The 19,391-nt window shown below is 40.1% G+C and overlaps 1 protein-coding gene across 5 annotated transcripts in view; it reads left to right on the top strand.

Annotated features, from left to right (window-relative positions):
- Positions 1–19,391, top strand: part of LOC139113666 (uncharacterized) — a 66,996-nt gene that overhangs the window by 18,846 nt on the left and 28,759 nt on the right. For all 5 annotated transcript variants that reach the window (XM_070674976.1, XM_070674975.1, XM_070674979.1 and 2 more), the window contains one exon: positions 13,477–13,536. In XM_070674976.1, coding sequence (XP_070531077.1) covers positions 13,477–13,536 — 60 coding nt within the window. The remainder of the gene's footprint in view (positions 1–13,476; positions 13,537–19,391) is intronic.

The following is a 19,391-nucleotide window of genomic DNA, read 5'->3' as shown; positions in this document are numbered from 1 at the left end:
TGTGGGGAGGTCAGATGCACAACAAAAGATACACGACACTAAGTATAATACACAGGTATAAACAAAGTTTTGTAAATTAAACGAGGGAAAGAAATTGACTCGCAAATCGATATTGCGGCAAAACGACCACAATTAAATATTTAAGTCTTTTAAAAAAGGAACTTGAAACCGCTAGATTAAACGCTCATGAACTGTCGGCATTTACAGTTTTTTCGATCCTTGATCACATTTGTTTCGGCCTTGATTCTATAAAGAGTCGTCGATTAATTATCGCGCACTGTTAATGACTGATTAATCGATCGAGAAAAGTACTTGACAGTTCGGAAGTAATGTATTATGTTTCTAAAATAATGTTTGTTAACCAAACACTTCTCGTGGCAGATTAATTTTTTAAATATTGAATAACGTGTCTTAGCATGGGTTTATGAAATAATTTACGGCGGATGAAACAGCAATGAGATACATTTGTAGAAACAACAAAATTATCAAGGCAAAGGTGAATTATAAAATTATTTTAAGCTGTGTAGGAAGAAAAAAGGATACAAAGAACTTTAGAGAATACATTTTTAATTATAGAACAAATTTGAACGAAGGAAATATGGCTTACGTCTCTATATAAAACGCGTCTAATATTTGCACAAATTAAAAAAAAAAAAGAAAAAAAACTATAAAAAAGAATTATATCTGATGGAAACACCGTGGAATATCTCGTACATCGTTTCACTATCTTATTTTTTAATCTAAATTTTTTTTTTTTTTCTTATGAACAGCGGAGACTTATCTATTTATCGTTTCGATTATTGTTATAGAAATGATTGCACAATTCGGTATGGAATATTTTTTGGATCAAGAGCTCTTTTTCCGGCTGTCGTTGGTAAAGTTGTTTGTTTGCACTGTCTTGCCGTGTACATCGCATCGTTCGGTGTTTATTCGATTTTTAGTCTAACTCGCACGATACCTTATCTCTCGTTAGCTCTGCTCGCGCGTTATCACTCACTCACTCACTCATACTGATTGACAAAGGTATACCTAACGAATTATGTTTGACTTGCGTCTTTTATGACCGCGTCCTGCGGCGAAAGCGATTCTTAGAAACCGCAGAGGTGGCGGCCAATGAGCCAAAAGAAACCGTCGCGATTAATTCGTCATTCAATTATATACGCCACGTCTGCGACAGATGTGACTGCAGACGTTTCAATTAATATTTTCCTTAATTAAGTTTTCATCCTCAATTAAGTAAAAAGCACTCTGATCGAGAAGTAAATTTCTCAAATTTAAACCTCGTTTTAATTTATTACGTTTCTACTAATACAAAAAAAAAAACCTTCCGCTATTTTATTCCATAAAATTTTCGAACTTTCCGATTAATATTTTTTTTTTTTTTTTTTTAGTAAATTAAATAAAGGAAATTTTTGTATAATACGAAATTTATAAACTCGAATGGAGTGTGTTTCAAAATATTTAAGAAATCTGCAGGTTATATAAGCCATTGATTTGTCAAATTGATTAACTGTCCAGAGTAAAAAAAATACAAAACATTCGTGTTAATGATCAATTGAGTACTTCGGCGCTAGAATAAAAAAAAAGAATATATATATATAAAAAAACAAACTAAAAAAAAATGAACCAAAGCGATTAACTCGTAGTTTCGGAGCAAAAAGCGATCGCTTCATTCAGACGAAAGCGAAAGCTAATAATGAGCGGGGATAATCTCGCGCTTCTGATACAAGCTGGGGGTCAGCAGTGGTCCGCGTCGCTGAATTAAAACCGCAGTGTCATGATGACGACCGGAAGCGAACGGGACGTAGTCCGTAAGTAATTTTTGCGAGAGTAGAAAATCCTTTCGCCCAAAAGAAATCAGACGGTCGGAAGTATTCGTAAAGACGTGAGAGAGCTCCGAAATCTGAGAGCTCGGGGAAAAGGTCGACGAGGCCTTCCCGAGGTCGCCATTATCGCGAGTATAAATATGATTTATGTCGTCATCGGAGAGCGCCTCGGGGACACATAATGCAGGAAACGTTTTCTACGTTTCCAGTGACTAGACAGTCACTTGGGCGAGTGCATGTCACGTCACGTGCGCGGCACTGATAAGACCGCCTAATTACATCAGTGGAGCTTGAGCGAAATTTACGAGGAACGGAATCGTGTGACGTTCAGACTCCCGAGCCGCGTGACGTAGAATATCGAGAATTACTGAAAGCTTTTCCGATTTTAAAAGGGTTATCGCAATTTGAACTATGATTCGAAGGCGCCACCAACTTTTTTCCGTCCGTCATAACGAAGTAGCGACACTAACACAAATTTAATTAATTCGCACATTGCGAATTGTAATATGGAATTAATTTGAAAAGTTATACGAAAAATCTTATTTGGTTAGATTTTATTAATTTTGAAACATTAGCGCGTTGAATTTAATTAAAACATTTTGTTCCACAATCAAATTATAATCGTAGCAAAAGCAGAGATACGATTTTTTATACTGATTTGAGTTTACTTTTGTCGACAAAGAGAGATATCCATTTAAGGATTGAAAAACAAAGTTTCGTTATCTATTTACTTATCAAGCTTTATTCGCATTTCTCTAATCTTTGGTATGGAACAATAAAAATGTCATTGATTATTTCTCGGAGTGAATAAAATAATATATTGAGGTCTAATCAAGCTCTCATATTGCCACAGATATCATAAATTTTAGATCGGTACAATACGACAATTAATACTGCATTTCCACATGGCATTCTAAAATGATAAGAATTTCATATTAAGCGAAGAAGCATACTCGCGATTTTATTCCAATTAATTTTTACTTGCAATTCGATATCTCGATAAATTATTGCGTGAAACGTTAAGCAACCAAGATATAAAGAATAAACATATCTTTTTAAGAAATTCATTGACGAAAGCAATGTAGGAGTCGAAATTAAAACGGCAATTCGATGACTTGCTCCGACATCGATTCACATGTAAGGGACTTGCGTAAATTTTCTGACGCGTCACGACGCAATTGAGAATTTGATCGCGGCAAGGACGCAAAACTTTAGACAAAGCGACGTCCTTCGTCGACGCCCAACGTCCTCAGAGTCTTGAAATCGGCCGACTTTCTCGCGGGGAACGAATTTTATCCTCATTATTATTCCGATCGGTCGTGGTGGCTTTTCTTCTGATTGTGAGCGGCCGTCGACTTTTCTTTTCGCTTCCGTTTAACGTTCATCACGCCGCGATCACGAGCGCGTTCGCCGCTCAAGCAGAAACCGATATGTCACCGACACCCGCCCCCCGGTCTAATAATTAATGCTTGATCGGTATCGAGCGGGCTCATTCGAACGATAACGCGAGTTAAGAATGTAATCGATTGTTATCTCGAGCTAACAGTCGTGGATATTCCAGACATCGTCCGATCTTTTTCAAGAAAATTAAAAAAAAAAAAAAAGAGAAATTCTTAATTTATCTTACGAAATATTTATGAATTTTTACAGAAATGTTTCGTCATCTTTCAAACTCCAATTTGGGGAGGGACTTAATCATTTTTGTTAAACTCCGAATTGAAAAGTGGTTCGTACCGTTAAAACACCGTGTATTTTGTAAGTCACCCATTAATTATTCTTGCAATTATTATTTTTATCTTTTTCCTTGAATTTTGTATTAAATATTCCCACCGATAATCTTTCTGAACTATTTCTCTACTTTTTATTTATTTCGCTTAACCGTAACGTTAATTTTATAAAACTATTTCGAGACAATCTCTGCGATATTGTTCGATTTTTTTTTTCTCTTAAAGTTCCGCGAATACTCCAATTGCCCTTAGCGTGTCAATCAATTGCAGTTGATAATTTAAGAATGTGAAGGATTAATCGAGATGACGCGTGTGAAAAAAAAAAGTTTTTTTTTATCGGAAGCGATGGAAAAAATATTTATCGGAAGTCCTTCGCGGGTGGTAGAGTGGTGGCGTTGTTTTCGAGTCTTTTATCGAATGATTACATTAATCACGCAGATATAATTTCATTAAACAGTCGCGTCTCTTCGGCGCATCTTGATCGTTTGACTTTCCGACGCGTTTTTCTCTAAATCTCGCCCAAGAAATTTCCACGTTTAATTCTACTAGAGTACCTCATCTGCGTCTTTCAAACTCGCGCGTTCATTGTTCGGATGTGCATTTTCCTCGCCATCTGGGAAACCTCGATGTTCGATTCCGTCAACTTTGCACCGCGTCTCGCCGCTACGTTCGAAGTTACGCTCTATTTCGCTCCCGCGATTCTCAGTGATTGCGATCGCCGTCGGATCCTCCGCTATGATATTGAAACAGCTGACGTATCTCGCTGACTCGACCTTGAGTGGTCGAAAAATTAGACTGATAAGAGACCGAGATACGGGTTAGCCCTGGTGCTTGCATCTTGCCGAAATTTTAGGAGATCCCGGAGCGGAAAGAGTCGCGGGCGAATGCGTTTTATCAGTTCTGGGCCCACCTTTCTCCCCGGCGCCTTTGCACGTCGAGACGACGGCGCATCAATCCATTACAACACGGTCATTAACTCCTCGTTAGATTTCCCATCGGCAGATCTTTTCTCACTTCGCACTCGGTCACTCGTGCTCGTCGAAGGTGAAAAGTCTATCTGTACCCCCCTCCCCCCTCCCTCCCCCTTCTCCCTTTTCACGGCGGCTTGGCCTTTCTCTTTCCTTCTTTCTCTCCTTGTCTCACCACCCGGGTTCCCCCCCGGGTCTCTCTCTCTCGCTCTCTTTGGCAATCGGCTCGCCCCGTTACTCCGGGGCGCGTATCGCGCGAAGACGACTCGTGCTCGTGGGATCGGCTCGGCTTTGCTATCGCTCGCGACGTCGGAACGCGTTAGTGCGCCTCGAACGCTTTCTACCGGAGCACGTGTTTCTCTCTATCTGTGTTCGTTATCGTGTACACGAGGGCCTCTTTTTTCCGCGTGCCGCGAAAGCCCGGTTGTCGCCATTTCGGTGAACCGGAACGTGCGTGCAGACGCCGAGAGGATCGCGAGACGTTCAGTCGAGAGCTCGACCGCGCCGTGCAGAGGAAACTCGTAGCCGCGCTCGCTGCGACAGCGAGGAATCGCCGTAGGTTTTCACCCTCGCATCCCGGAGTAAAGATCACCCCGAGAACGACGAAGGGGATGCGCCTCGGGCGCGAAAGACGCGCAACATGGTGATCGATTCGTGAAGCTACTCGAGTGTCGCTTGGAAATCTTTGAGCTTTAAACCGCCAGTGCAGTCGAACGTTTCACCGGGTTATCCCTCTTTTTTTTTTTCCTCCGAGATTTCTTCCATAAAGAACCTTTACCCTTCCATCCATATTCTGCAAAAACGTTTCCAAATCCTACTTGAAACTTCCCTGAAAAGTTTTACGCAGCTGGAGCTTCAGGTTTCCCGATTTTTAGAGCTCTTGCGCCTTTTCAATTCCTCGATAAACCTTTCAATCGGACGTTACCCTCTTTGCGTTTCCTCGAAGACCCCACGAGCTCCTCAAGTTCGATCTAATTGACGCCGAGAGCCGCGGGAGGTTTCATCAATCAGCAGGGTCTCGCTTCGTTCGTACTCGCCGTACAGCTCGCACGAGAGCGCGAGTAGCAGGAAGAATGATTGATTGACCGGCGAATCCACGATTCCCGGGAGATCGTCAGCGTTTCCAGCATCTGTGGGGGTTATCGGAGGATCCGTCGGCGTCGTCATCGGTCACATTTCTCAGTGGACCATGTTGGAATTCTCCGTACAGCATGCCGAAGTCGGTACGTACAACGTCGCGACACGTGCGCGGAATAAAGGCAGAAAAGCACTTTCTCGGAGGCGCGCTTTTGCAATCGCTTACATTTCCTTTGTCCCTACATTGTTACTCGTCTTTGTTTTGCCACGCCGCTGTGCAGAGTGTCCTAACACAGTCGTGCGTCAAGGAACGCGCCCTTAATAGGCGTGAAATTTTTTTTAATAACATCGGAATTTAATTCGTTAACATATACAATAGATAAGTCTGTAATATCAAAATATGAGATTAAGTGTATAGAGATAAGATAAGGAACAAGTTAATCAACGCGACGAACGTAACGTGCATATACCAATCTTAATATCTTTGTCTATTTTTTTTTCTTTTTTTTTTCTTTTTAATGCAAAGCGATAAATATAAACGACCGCGAATAAAAGGAAGATCGGCTTACGGGAGAAAGCCCGATGGCGCAGGAGGCGAGCCGGTGTTCCGGCATTCGGACGTTGGATTTGAAAACGTCAGCTAATAATCAGCCTAATTACAGAGTGCGGAATTCTCTGAATGCAACGGTACGCTGCGCGCCTTTTCGGATATACCGTGCTTGCACAATACCGGCAATGAATGCACGTGCGTGTGCTGCCAATGGGGGGATTCTCAATTGAATGATCGCGATGTTATCTCGTTAACTGTAATTGACTTCATTACTCTCCTCGTCTTCGATGTAGCCTGCGTGCGATTTTCTAGAATGTTTCTTCGGCTGACGAAACTCGTCGTTACCTCAAAGGGTCCCTTTAATCCTAAATTGATCTCTCTTGGAGATTGATTTCCGAAACTTAAACCCGCAGAATCATCCCAAACAGTTTTTTTTTTTTTTTTTTTTACATACACATACGCATATAATACAATATGATACGAGTTACGTGCGGTCATGAAATATTAATTGTATTATTTAAAATATATAAACTTTTATGAAGAAAGTTTCGAAACCGAAGCGCGCTTACGGAAGAGAACTAATTTACATTATCTATTATTTGAATTTTTTAAAAATACGCGAGTAAAATAAAATTTATCTTTTACTTTTGTTTCGAAGATTTCAAGGATTCTGAACGGAATATATATTTTTAGTATGATTTGCGTTTAAATTAACAGTTGAATTTATGTTGAACGTTACGCGCAAGAAATAACATGTTAACGGCGTTAGCTGACATCAATTAATTAAAAATAATTTTATTAACTGAACGGCAATGTTCGTGCAACAAACAACGTTTTATTAGGATAAAAACACGACGTTTTGATTGGATTAATGTCATTGCATTAACAAGATTGCTGCTAATTATGCTGTTACAATGTCATTTTTTTTTTTTTCCTTGCGTCGTTACGTTGTTACATAAAAACCCGATATCTCGATTGAGCATTCCAACACGTTTTAGACGAACAGTTCGTCGTTGCCTTTACATTTCAATGCGCCGACCAGCACCGATTCTCTTGTTCCGTGAATAAAATCAACACGCGAGAATATCCTTTTAAACAGAAACCCTAAATCGTCATTATGTTCTCGTATATTTTCTGATTTTATCTCCAATGAAATCGAAAAAAATATTTCATTCCAAATATAACGGAAAATGAAACTAATTAGTACGCCACGTCAAGCTTTCTTTTCTCTCTCTCGCTTTTTTTCTCTTTCTCTTCTTTTGCAGAATGAAATAATAAGCTTTGTTTCGATGCACGCATGTTAAAAAGAAATTAAAATATATTTCTTTCAATCGCGTTTCGTATCCGGAACTTTTTCCGGTGCAATGCACAATGCAATGCAAACACTCAAATTAGATGCCGCTTACATGCGCGGGATAGAAACGAAGTACGTCCAACGAGTAGAAAGCTCCCTGGATGCACGCAACTTTAGCGGAGTAAGCAATTAAATCCGTAAAAGATGAGATTGCTTTTTTTTTTCCCTCTCGCAGGTAAAACGTTAGACCCCAGATTCTAATTTTCCAAGCAGAAATATCTTCGAGATGACTCGCGGTATTTCTCATTACAAATGCTCTCGCGACCTGTTAGTAATTATTCGCCGTACAGGAGAAGATTTATATATGCAGAAAGAATTAAAAAATGCTTTACGTATGACGCATTTACAATATCGTCATTGTTGTCGCTGATAAAATAACTTTTGGGGAATTTTTTTTTTTTTTTTTAATACAGAAGTTTGATCGCTCTTGCGAATTTGTTTTTTAACAGAAGAGTAAAAGTTCATTGAGCAACGGCTGTTATTTGCCTCTTGGCAAATTGTCGAACAGGCACTCGATCTCGCGGGTGCGGTCCAAGTCGGGCGGCGTTCTTGAATCGAAACGCGGCGGGCGGTTCAAGGATCGCCTCGATTTCGTAGCGATGAGATGTCCTCAATGAATCGAGGCGTGAGATACGCGTTTCCTCAAGGCGAGCCTCTCTTTTATCGATTGCATTCGTACTAATTCGCTTGAGAGAAGTAATCTTCTTTTTGTTTTTTCTTTCTCTATTCGCAGTTCTTTCTTAATTTCATTATTGTTATATATTGTGTCTGAGTATCGTATTACATGTTTGAATATTATTTTGCAAAATTAATCATAAAAACTGAAGAAAATCGCGAACTAGGCGCGCGTCGTTTGAAAACATAATTTTACGCACGTGCATTTCTCTTATTGCCGTATATGCAACAAGGTCGGAGCTGAAAAAACGCGGTCCCAGCCTCAATATACAAATTACATAATCATGAGGTGAACAACGTGCGTAAAATTATTTAAAAAAAGAAAAAAAAAAAAGAAATAGAAGAAGAAGAAAACGGTCTGAGAGGAAGAGATGTTTCTCGAGCGCAATCGTGTGTCACGGTGTTTCGACACGAGGGTTCGAATACCGTCGCGTACTCGGCGACTTAGCACACGGGACATTTAGAAATATGTACCTTCGAAATGTCAGGCACATGAGGCATTACCTCAAAGTTCCTCACACAGATTCCTCTTGTCGTCAGCCAAAATTCTAACAGAAACGCACGATGGAAACTCCAGTATGCTCGTATCTTTTCTAAAAATTCTCTCTTTCCCTTCTTCCGTCCTTTATTTTTTCTGCTTTTTTTTTTCTCTCTTGCTCGAGAGCGCATTTTCTCTCCTATTACGATTACCGGTCGTCCGGCTCCGGTGCCCGTAATTGCCGATCACTCGAAGAGTCCGCCGATCGACGACATCCAGGAATCCCGCACGTGCGGATGTCATCGGGTCGCGTGTGCTGGATTTTTCCGGGGAATCCAGAACGACGTTCTTGCTTTACGTGACGCGAGGTGTCTCCCCCGCATTCCGTCTCGAAACGCGCCGATCGGAAGTAGTGCAGCTTGAGTCCGTTATTTCATGCAAGCGTGCCGACGCACGCGGGTCGTAAAGCTCGTTCGTGACGACATCGCGAAGCCGTCCCGTTTGACAAATTTTTTTCCGAACGTTCAACCTTGGGACCATTACACGTTATATGGGTTATTACACGCGAAAAGGGAGAGAGGAGAGAGAGGGTCACCGAGGGCCAAGGATTGCCCGCAAGTGGTCACGCCACCAGCGAATTTAATTACGGCAATCGAGGGTTAATTCCTCAGCGCGCACCCTTGAACTTTTTTTTTTTTTTTCGACATTCGCCCGGCATACAAGAGGCCAATTGATGCCTCGTGCGCGTGATTACCATTCTCGAAATCGACACGAGTGACCCGCGATTTATTTAAACGGGTCTCGTGCGCTAGTAATTTCGAAAGGATGGTGCAAGTCGGGCGTGTGTGTTGTTCGATTGCATTTGGAAATACGCAGGGGCGCACTCGGGATAAAAGAATCGAGAGAGAAAATTAATTAATTAATTAATTGATCGATCGATACTGCTTCACGTCATTCTTTAACTGCATAACTTGTATATCTCAAAGTTGAATTAATAGCGTGTTTAAATTTAATTGACGAAGCTAATTTTTTTTTATTTAAGTATCGCCGCGACGCTGCGGTGACTTACCGGATCATTCTGACATCATTTTTATCACGTGCGCCCCTGAAAGCCGAGGTTGTTTGCGTTTTTTGAATTAAGCTGTAAGCGACGCCGCGGGCGAGCGCGAGAGACGGTGAGAGGCGATCTCGAGATTATAGAAAGTCTTCAAAACGGCTTTTTTAACACGCGCGCCACACACCGCGCCGTCGCGATAAAGTGGAGCGAATTAATATTGCCTTCGCGAGAGATAACTAATTAAAAAAATTCATTAAATAATCCCGCTCAGACGGAAACCTCGAGCGACGTCCGGAAGGGATGAGATAATTCACGTGCTTCGTTTTGATCGTTTATCAAACTTACACGGGGGAATTAAATATCTCGAAGTCAAACGGACTGCTTAAAACGATCCATTGCGATGCATATCGAGTTTGGCTGGGCATGTTTCGTTTGAAAATAAATGCGGAAAATGTTTAAAGAATAAATATCCGTCTGTCCAAGCGTTTAAATCTCCGATGTCAAACGCGCGCGTCGCGTGAACAATAACGAGGCTGGGGATTATTTAAAGATAAACCCTGAAACTGTTACGTAGAAATAATCTGTCTGGTTTTTCGACTAAAGATTTTTTTCTCTTTTTTTTTTTTTTTTTTAATTCCGAAAACGATACTTGGACGTAAATTTTAAGCGAGAAAGACTTTCGATCTCGCTCGAGAATAATTTTCCGGTGGTGAGAGGCGCTTGATCAAGTTTTCCATGGAATGTTATAGAGATAAGTGAATACCGCAAGGTTTCAAGGACTCCTTTTAGCGTGCGTTCACGGTCGGTATTGGTAATACGTGAAGTAACACGTGCATTTCCAAGTACGAAGACGTATAAGAAGTAACCGAGCGTTGCACGTTCGTCGTATGCATTTTCGCGATCATTTATGATTTTGGTCGCGTTCGCTCGAATGAATATCATCGGTCATTCCGAGGGCATCGTACATCGCGAAGAGAAAAAGAGAGCGAGCGAGGAGGAAAAAGAAAGAGAGAAAGAGAGGAGGACTATCGAGTGGACAACAGGAAGTAGACGGGGACATAGCCATCGTGACAGCCGCCTTTCATTTGCATACGTCACAATGTAATTGGTTACTTGCAGCACGTTCGAGTTGCGCATCTGCAGAGTACTGCAATTGATGGCAGCTCCGACCTTGCCGTGAGACGAGGAGAAGGAAACAGAGATTTTCAGGAGCAATCTCGACAATGAATGTCGAGAATCTCTCGATTTTCAACGTTATAAATAGTAATAGCTTTTATTTTAAGCTCGAATAACAATTTTTTTTTTTTTTCTCAATACTTGATATAAAAAAATGTATTTATATTTTGTAGTTTTTAATTTTAAAAAATGCATAAATAATTGAGTCGATAGAGATTAGTAGAATGACGGTATTAATAAAATAGAATATTGTGTTTTATAAATTTAACTTTTGAAAAAAGATGAAAGATAAACTCTGTACTTGTCATAGATTACAATTGGAAAATCATAATGGAGACAGATCGACTCTTAATTCCTTCTCTCTTTATCATTCCATAAGCGATGCCACAATAATTCCACTGTTTGGAAGCGCCGTCACGCGCACAGGCGATATCCGCACTTAAACCCGAGATTTACTAATTAACGTGATTAGCGTGCGATTTACCGAGACGCCTCATGACGATCACGTGCGGTCGAGAATAAATATAGGAAACTTTTAAAATTTCGTGTTTCGGAACGTTAAAAATTTCGTCCTTGTTGACGTCGAACTGAAGTTTCATCATCGAAAAAAAAAAGGAAAAAAAAAAAAAAATTACTATTCTCGATATTAATTTTCTCTCTTAATTCTGATTGATGAAATCAGTTCAATTCCCATCAAAACTCCAGTTCAATACAGACTTCACGTTGAAAGTCTGGTCGATCATTAAATGAGCTAGATTAGTCGTAAAAAAAAAATTTTTTTTTTTTCTCGTGCCGTTCCGGGCAAACCTGGCGCGAACGTACGGGCCGCGGGGTGCGTTTTTAACGAGCGCGGGTGTACCGCTTAGCGGATGCGCCGCGTGTCCCGCTCTCGTTATATCACAGTGAGAGTTCGACGTTTAACACTGACTTTCATCCGGGGCCGCAATCGATTTTAACGCGCTTTCCAGCACCCGGCGCCGGTGTCAGGAGATAGAGCGCATTAGCACGCGCAGGAAATACGACTCCGCGCGGATTAAACGGCAGAAGCCGCATCTTCCAATGGATCCTAATGGCGCCTATTATGGTACTTATTATTATTTTTTTTTTTTTCCTCTCGCTGCACACCGCCGCGTATCGATGAGATTTCTCTCTTTACCTGCTATTTTTATACCGCGCATATAAATACAGCTATATGTTCTTCCGCGGTACTTTAATCTTGTCTAGTGTTTATCTTAATTTCCATAAGATTTTAATGGAGATAATGAACGCGTTTGTTTAGAGAGCTTTATCCTGCCAGTTCCAGTCTTTACATAATATTAGTCTTTACTGTTCGTATCATTGTCTTTCCGCATGATTTCGTTGTTTTTTTTCTTCTTTTTCTTTTTTTTTTTTTTAATAATCTTTATGAAAATGTACTGCGATGTGCCATCGCGTGATTTAAACACCTCGTAAACTTCAAGCGAGCTTGAAAAGTCACGATTGTTTATCCGATCGGTCGTTTCTGGTCGCGCGTACCGGGGAAAACCTCCGAAGAGATATTACTTGTATCTACAACGTAGGTTGTGGAACAGGTTGCGAGCTTAATGGGTCACCGAGCAAATGCTTGTACTCCAATCACCGTGTGGGATCGATGGTGCGAGCACGCGCGTGTTCGCGCCTATCGAGAATAAATAACAATCGAGAATAAATAGGGAAAAAAGCGCATTGCCTCGTAATTGAATAAATTAAATTGTTTTGCAGCGAGAGACGCGATCGTGCTGAGCGTTAAATCTTAATCTCCCGCGACATTTTATCGCATTCAAAGAGAAAGATGAGATGTTGTACCAGTGGCAATTAGAAAATCGGGAATAAATGGAAAAAAAAAAAATATATATTATGTATTGCAGTTTAAAAAGAAAAAAGAAAGTTAATAAATACAGTTGAAAAAAAAAGTAGCTAAAATTGTAGAGAATGGAAAATAAGGAAATAGTCAAAAGAAAGAAAAATTGTTCCATTGGAACGCGCGATAGAAACGGTGGTACCGATCATCGAAGAAAACCCTTCCGAATTGTCGATAGTTACTTTTCGTCAATTTCAACGTCACCCCGAGCGTCTACTTAGGGATCTATGCAAAAAGTATGTCGTCGTCGTCGCGCCTTCCTTTGATCGCTTGTAACTCGAAAATTGTCGATGCCTCGGCACGTTCGTTGAGAAAAGTCGTCTTTAAATTGGCCCGAAGAGCCCCGTCGTTGACACGGCATCCGGTAATCTTGAGACTATACGTTATTAAGATCGTCGCGAGAGAGCCGAACGCGCAAGCGTGCCTAATTTCGCATTCGTCTTTTCGCTCAGGCACCGAGTTTAAAGGTCACGTCGCATAAATTACTCCCGGCCAATCAAAGGGTTAATTGTTGCGGGGACTGGCTGCGGCCTGATGTTTATAGTTTAATGCCCGTCCGTCAACGTGGAAGGCCACGATCGCCTCGAGGGCACGTAACTTTACGACGCGACCCGCATTAATAATCGCGGTCGCTCTCGTCCCCCGTCGCCCTTGCGTCTCTCTAACTTGACTGTGCGATCTCACTCTTCTCTTTCCTTATTTGTTGCAGCACTTTCCACAGCCACCGAGGATGTGGGGGATGGGCCTCAAGGGCACGACAACGATACCGGTGAGTGATTTACGATTTCTTTAAGAAAAGGGACCTTTAATATCCTTCTTTTCGCCTTCACGCTAATTTGGTACCGATTCCTGGTCTGAAACCTTTTTTTTTTCTTTTTTAAATCGACCCTTTATATCGTTGACTGCACGAGTCAGTCCTCTATTCGTCATATTCCATTTATCAAAACGTAAAAGAAAGGAAATATAGAAAGAGATTGTAGACAGAAAGAGAGAAGTCGGAAAGAACGGAAGAATCACGGGTGAGGTTCGCGAATTCGCGAGGAGACATTTCGTCAGCCATATTCGTCGGGATTTGGTCCAGGGTCGACTGGTCCAGTTCCCGACCGGAGTGAGCGGCGAGATGGACGCTGAAATATTAATATACGCGTGGCCCGGACTGATGCACTCGCGGCCGTCCGAATCGGCGATTAGTTTATCAGGCCGCGCTGTGACGCGACTTGGTACACGGCGAACGGCCGCGTGCCCGAGTAGCCGGGTTAAACGAACGCTGCCAAGATCGGGTTCAGGCAAAGTGGTATATATATTTTTCGCGGCGGCAAATTGTGTCGCGAAAACTTTCGTGCCGTAAACGCACGTCGGTGGCTTGGCGAGCTGACGAATCAAACCGATCCCGAGTACGGAAGGTGGTCCCTTCCGAGAACACGCGATCGCTAAACGCTCCGTTCGATCTCGCCACAATACAAGATCGGTCCCGACCTGCATCGCTTGCGACAGACCCCAGCTGTCGCGGTGACAGCCGATGCATGCACGTGTAACGTATGCGCGCGGTTGGATGCAGGTGCGTTTTTGCGTTGCCGTTCGATAAAGTGAGTCACGCCGAATCGGCATAGGAACTGATTTCTCGGATCATCAGGTGAAGAAGGGTTTATATAAGCGCGCCGCGTTACGTAAAGATGACTTAATCCGTCAAGCGGAGCTTTCGACGCGTCCCCCGCGCTTTATAATCGGAGAGAACGCGGGAATAGATTCGCGTTCGAAGGGAACGACGATTCAAATAAATTCTGAACGGGTAATAATTCGTTCGCAATCGCCACAGCGCGAAGGTTAGGCATTTATTAAACTTTTTATTTATTTTTTCTTTTTTTTTTCCGCGCTTTATTTCTACGTTTATCGTCGGCTTGTCACCCAGATTGGATTACGTCGTCGAAAATGAATAAATAAACTCAGCGAATCTCTCGTTCAACTCGTGTCCATACAAATGACTCTTAATGAAACCGCTTTATTGCGGATAAAACGAGAAATACGTCGTAAACCTCGTTATCAGATCTGACGTATCTATCGAAATAATGCTTAGAGTTACATTTCTTAAGTACTAGAAAACTTGGCGAGAACCTTATTTCATTATATTACGTATGTCGGATTAATATTAGAGTTCAGCGATACGTTTTGTGTATTTTTTATCGGGACAATGTGACTTCGTGAATACGTATCGCGCAATTTAAATTGCAAACGTTCGACTTTCTTTGGTTTAGGAAAAAATTATAATTGACGCCAACAATAAAGAAAAAGAGAAAAAAAAAGAAAATTGAATTCAGAAAATCAAAATGCACATCGAAATATATATATATATACGTATCAGATTATATAACACAAAAATTATAATTAAAGTTCTATGTTTTGGAACAAAACTTTTTATATGAACTTTTTAAAATCATTTTTCTACCTATAAATGTCTTTAGCATATTTTAATTTTTAATTTAATAATGAATAAAATTATCCGTTTGAAAACGGTAACCTCTGCGCGATCTAGTAAAGTATTCGAGAACCTTATCAGCTTCGTAAATCTCGCTGATATGCTGTGGATAAAGTAGGAAGGTGAACACCTCCTATTCTTTAGTGACTTTAGTCGATAACATAACTTCCCAGTTGTCGACTTACAACAGCTGCCGTTCTACAGCTATTGATCAAATTGCATTCTGTTTTTAATAATTATCAAAGGTGATATTATCGACTTGCTTTATCGATATCTATCCTGACGAGCAATCAGTGCTATTTGTTTTATTTGTAGCTTATTAATTATTTTATCCAAAAGCAATATTTTATATTTATTTTTATTAATGTAAATTAATTTTAATTGTATGTTTATTAATTTTTTTATTGTTTTGTAATTTTAAAAGTTAAAAAAAAAATTGTGGAATTAAGAATGAAAGAAAAGACTTTTTTTCTTTTCTTTCTCTTTTTCTTTCTTTTTTTCTTTTAATTTAATAAAAAATAATTAAAAAGCATTCAGACATTACTCATAAATTACGGTATGAATACTTGAATAACGAGCCTGAGCTAATTACAAGTAGTATTGAATTAATATTATCAAATTTAAACAGCATTTTTTAAGACGCCACGCGAAAAATAATATACATTTTTACATATATGTAAAATAACGTAATGCAATATCATCGTTGTGCAAGAAAAAAAGCAATTGCTGCGCAATTAAAAAAAAATATGTGCAAATCAGATATCAAAAAGCTCTGTCGAGCCGATATGTAGTCATACTTAATTAAAACCAGCAATGCATGTGTCGCAATATCGTATAAGATTGTAATCTTATGAATTAGTCGAGCTTTAAAAGAATTAACTTTAGTCAGATACTGAAGATATCCCGTGAAAATTTACAATTATCTTTGATAATTATTATCAGTAGCATTTACGCGGCATTGTGTGCACTTGATGTATGTAGCATTAATATTGTATCTAGAACGCACAAAACGAAACAGGGTGTCCACTTCCTGTGCCTCTTGCGACTTATTTTTAATATTTTTAATATTGGTCAATATAAAACTGTTTTCAGATCAGTAACAAACACAAATGCGGCAGGTTATAAAATTCGAGACATTTAAATTTCACGTGGATTCTTTAAATGCTGAATTTAAAGCATGTGTTTCTCGCGGAAAGAAAATTTTTCATCAATTCGGGAAATCAGTCAGCTTCGCTTCTGTCAGTTATCGTATTTCTTTTATGATTAAGTTAAAAATTATTGTTATTAACTGCACGTGACTTTATTCTCTATTGTACTATAATTTTTTAGATGTTGAGATAATTATAGATTTACTTTTATGATTTATCTACCAAGAAACTTTATCGCGAGTGACAAACAGAAACAGGGCCGACTTTGAAACTCGAAAGAAATCTTTATTTTCGAGAAAGATTAAACATTTCCGAAAAACAGCTATTACAGACTCAAGTGTTTTGTACCGTGCATCTCTTGCGTCTGAAAAGAATAATTGAGCAACAATTAAACGAGAATCAATAGACGTAGAAGTAAGAACTCTGTTGGAAATCTTTTAATGACAGTGTTGTCGAGAAAATTATTTATTTTCTATTTATGAATCTCGACAAATAGACATTTTCAATTTTTAACTTAATAAAGATAATTTAGCGATATTTTAAAATTTTATGAGAGCTATTTTACGAGTGTAGTAAAAATTTTTTAATGAACTGTTAACGATGCGGTATAAATTTTAGGAGTTTAAGGTACAAAAATTTAAGTAAAGCCTCAAATTTGAAAGTGAAAAATTGCAATGACGATGTTCGCGTATCCTTAGCCAGGACTAGCGAATCCGATCGTTTGTTCTATTAACGCGAACTGCCTCCCGCGGTTCAATTGTTGCTTAACCTTCACTCTCAACGAGACGAGACATCATAGAGATACAGGCAATAAACGCCAGCTGTGCTTTCCGGGTGCCACGTGATGATCACCCTGAATGTATTTGGCAGTCGAGGAAGACGATTCGAAAACGTCGCTTTTCGACATCATCTTCGCGAATTTACATTGCTATCCGCACTTGTTTTGACATTTATTTTAGACTTATACGATTTCGTGAAATTCCACAATCGCGTCTCTTTGATGTTTTCTAAAAAAAAAAAAGGAATAACCGATTCAAACTTTTAGCGAAAACATTTAATAAACTACGACAGACGTCATTAAGTTTCTCAACGTTACTTCGCGCGTCATCCGAGAAATAAAGGAAAAAAAAAAAAAATTAAAGATATGCAAAATTAAAGCATTATTAAAAAAAATTTGCTACCTACTTCGTTCAGAAAAGAAAAATATTTCGAGATTCCCAGCTCGAAGAGTTCTTTTCTCGCGTGGATATAACTTCCTGTTAGAAGCGTTTTATTGTTGCCCAATAAATGTTTTATAGCAATTACGCCGGGAACGTCACGCAAGATAGTGTGAAGATCTATCGCGCAAACAATCATGTTGATCTTCTGTTGATCGAGCTCGATCGCAGTTTGCATTACCCTTCTTCTCATTGTCGCCGTGCATTTGCTCGGCGTTTACTCAAGCCGCGCATAATTAACAATCTGACATATCGGGAATCACCGAAGAATTATTGTACATCGATATATAATATATTAATCATTAACGTGCGTGGCGCCGCGACTGATGGCATATTTGCGTCATCGCCCAATCACGTGCCGTTAATGCAAATTCGTTTGCTCGATAATTTAAAAAGGAGGAAGAGAGCGAAACGCCATCGATTACACGCGGTTACACGATCGGCGATCGCTAAGAAAATATTTGCGTTACGTCGCCAATTAATCGCCGTTAATTATCGCAGCGTTAAGCAAAGCGCGGGCGTTTTCCCGTGCTAGTTGTGCCGAAAAGTTCAGTCGTTTTTTGAAAGCGAATGATTTATTAGATTCTCGTACCGTGATATTTATCTGTTTGCATTACTTTAGCCTGTTCGAAAGAACAATTAATTAAAAAAAAAAGAAATTATAAAAAAATCGTTTATTTTATTTCCATTTACATATTTATGAAAAGAAAAAGAAACATGTTATTTTATTGATATGATATTATTGCTGTTAAAGTTACAATATTAAAATGATGATCAAGCCTCGTTCTAATTTCTCAAAATTTTTTTTGCTCGCAAAAATATCCGTTGTCTGTAAAAAGACGCCGCTTATATAGAAATACGAGAAACTTAATCGTAATTCAAATCATTTAATGGAGGTTAGCTTGTTTACTTTTTCGACAAGTCGAACGAAATACAACTCCGCTGTTGTAATACAAGGTGCTTGGAGAAGTTCTCGCGTGGAGCTCTCTTGGCGAATATCAAAGACGAAATTCAAGTCAGTCTTAATGGAAATAAATTTCACGATTGTTATATGTAATCTGTTTTTGTTAATTCCGCCTTGACAGATAAAGATAAATTTAAGAGTCGCGTACAGGTGAACCCACCGAGATGGGTTGGGTCGCACGTCGTATTTTTAGCCGCGTAAAGGGTGCAAAATGGTCGTTTAATTCCGCGTCTTTTTTGCGCAATTCGATGATTAAGCGCCGTCGCGAGATGACAGGGCTCGATACAAGGAGCCGTGCGGAAGGGTGAGGAGAACCCGGGGGTGTACACGTGGTGCACGTGCCCGCCACGTGCACTCTCGCGGGGAGTTCAGGTTTCACGTTCGACGGCCGTGGCTTTTTTTCTTTTTTTTTTTCTTTTTTTTTTGCGCGCGCCATGAAAAGACGTGACGCGCGTAATTGGCTCTAATTGGTTTACCAATTGCTGCGGAGCCAATTGGCCGATGGAAAGCCGGTCTATTAGATCGAAGCGCGTTGGAAATGTTTGCGCAAACAATGGATCGCGCGAATGAAAGTGGTGTCGGAGTACCGCTCGCAAAAGCGAAAAAGACCTTCGCTTCTATGTAACCCAAAGGGTAGTTTTGAACCACGTTGGTTAGCCGAGCGAGCCTGAAACGATCGCAATTTACGCTTCGCACATCTTCCGCACTAGCTTGCAATCGGCAGTAAAAAGAACACGCGCCGGTTACAATTTGCTTGTATAAATAGCTTCTTTTTTTCTGAATAATATCACTTCGAGGAAAAATTTTTTTTCCTATTCCCCT

Source organism: Cardiocondyla obscurior, linkage group LG03, assembly GCF_019399895.1.
Source record: "Cardiocondyla obscurior isolate alpha-2009 linkage group LG03, Cobs3.1, whole genome shotgun sequence".
NCBI classification, from domain to species: Eukaryota; Metazoa; Arthropoda; class Insecta; order Hymenoptera; family Formicidae; genus Cardiocondyla; species Cardiocondyla obscurior.
Note: the sequence above shows the minus strand (reverse complement) of the source record. Positions and strands in the feature narration are given on the sequence as shown.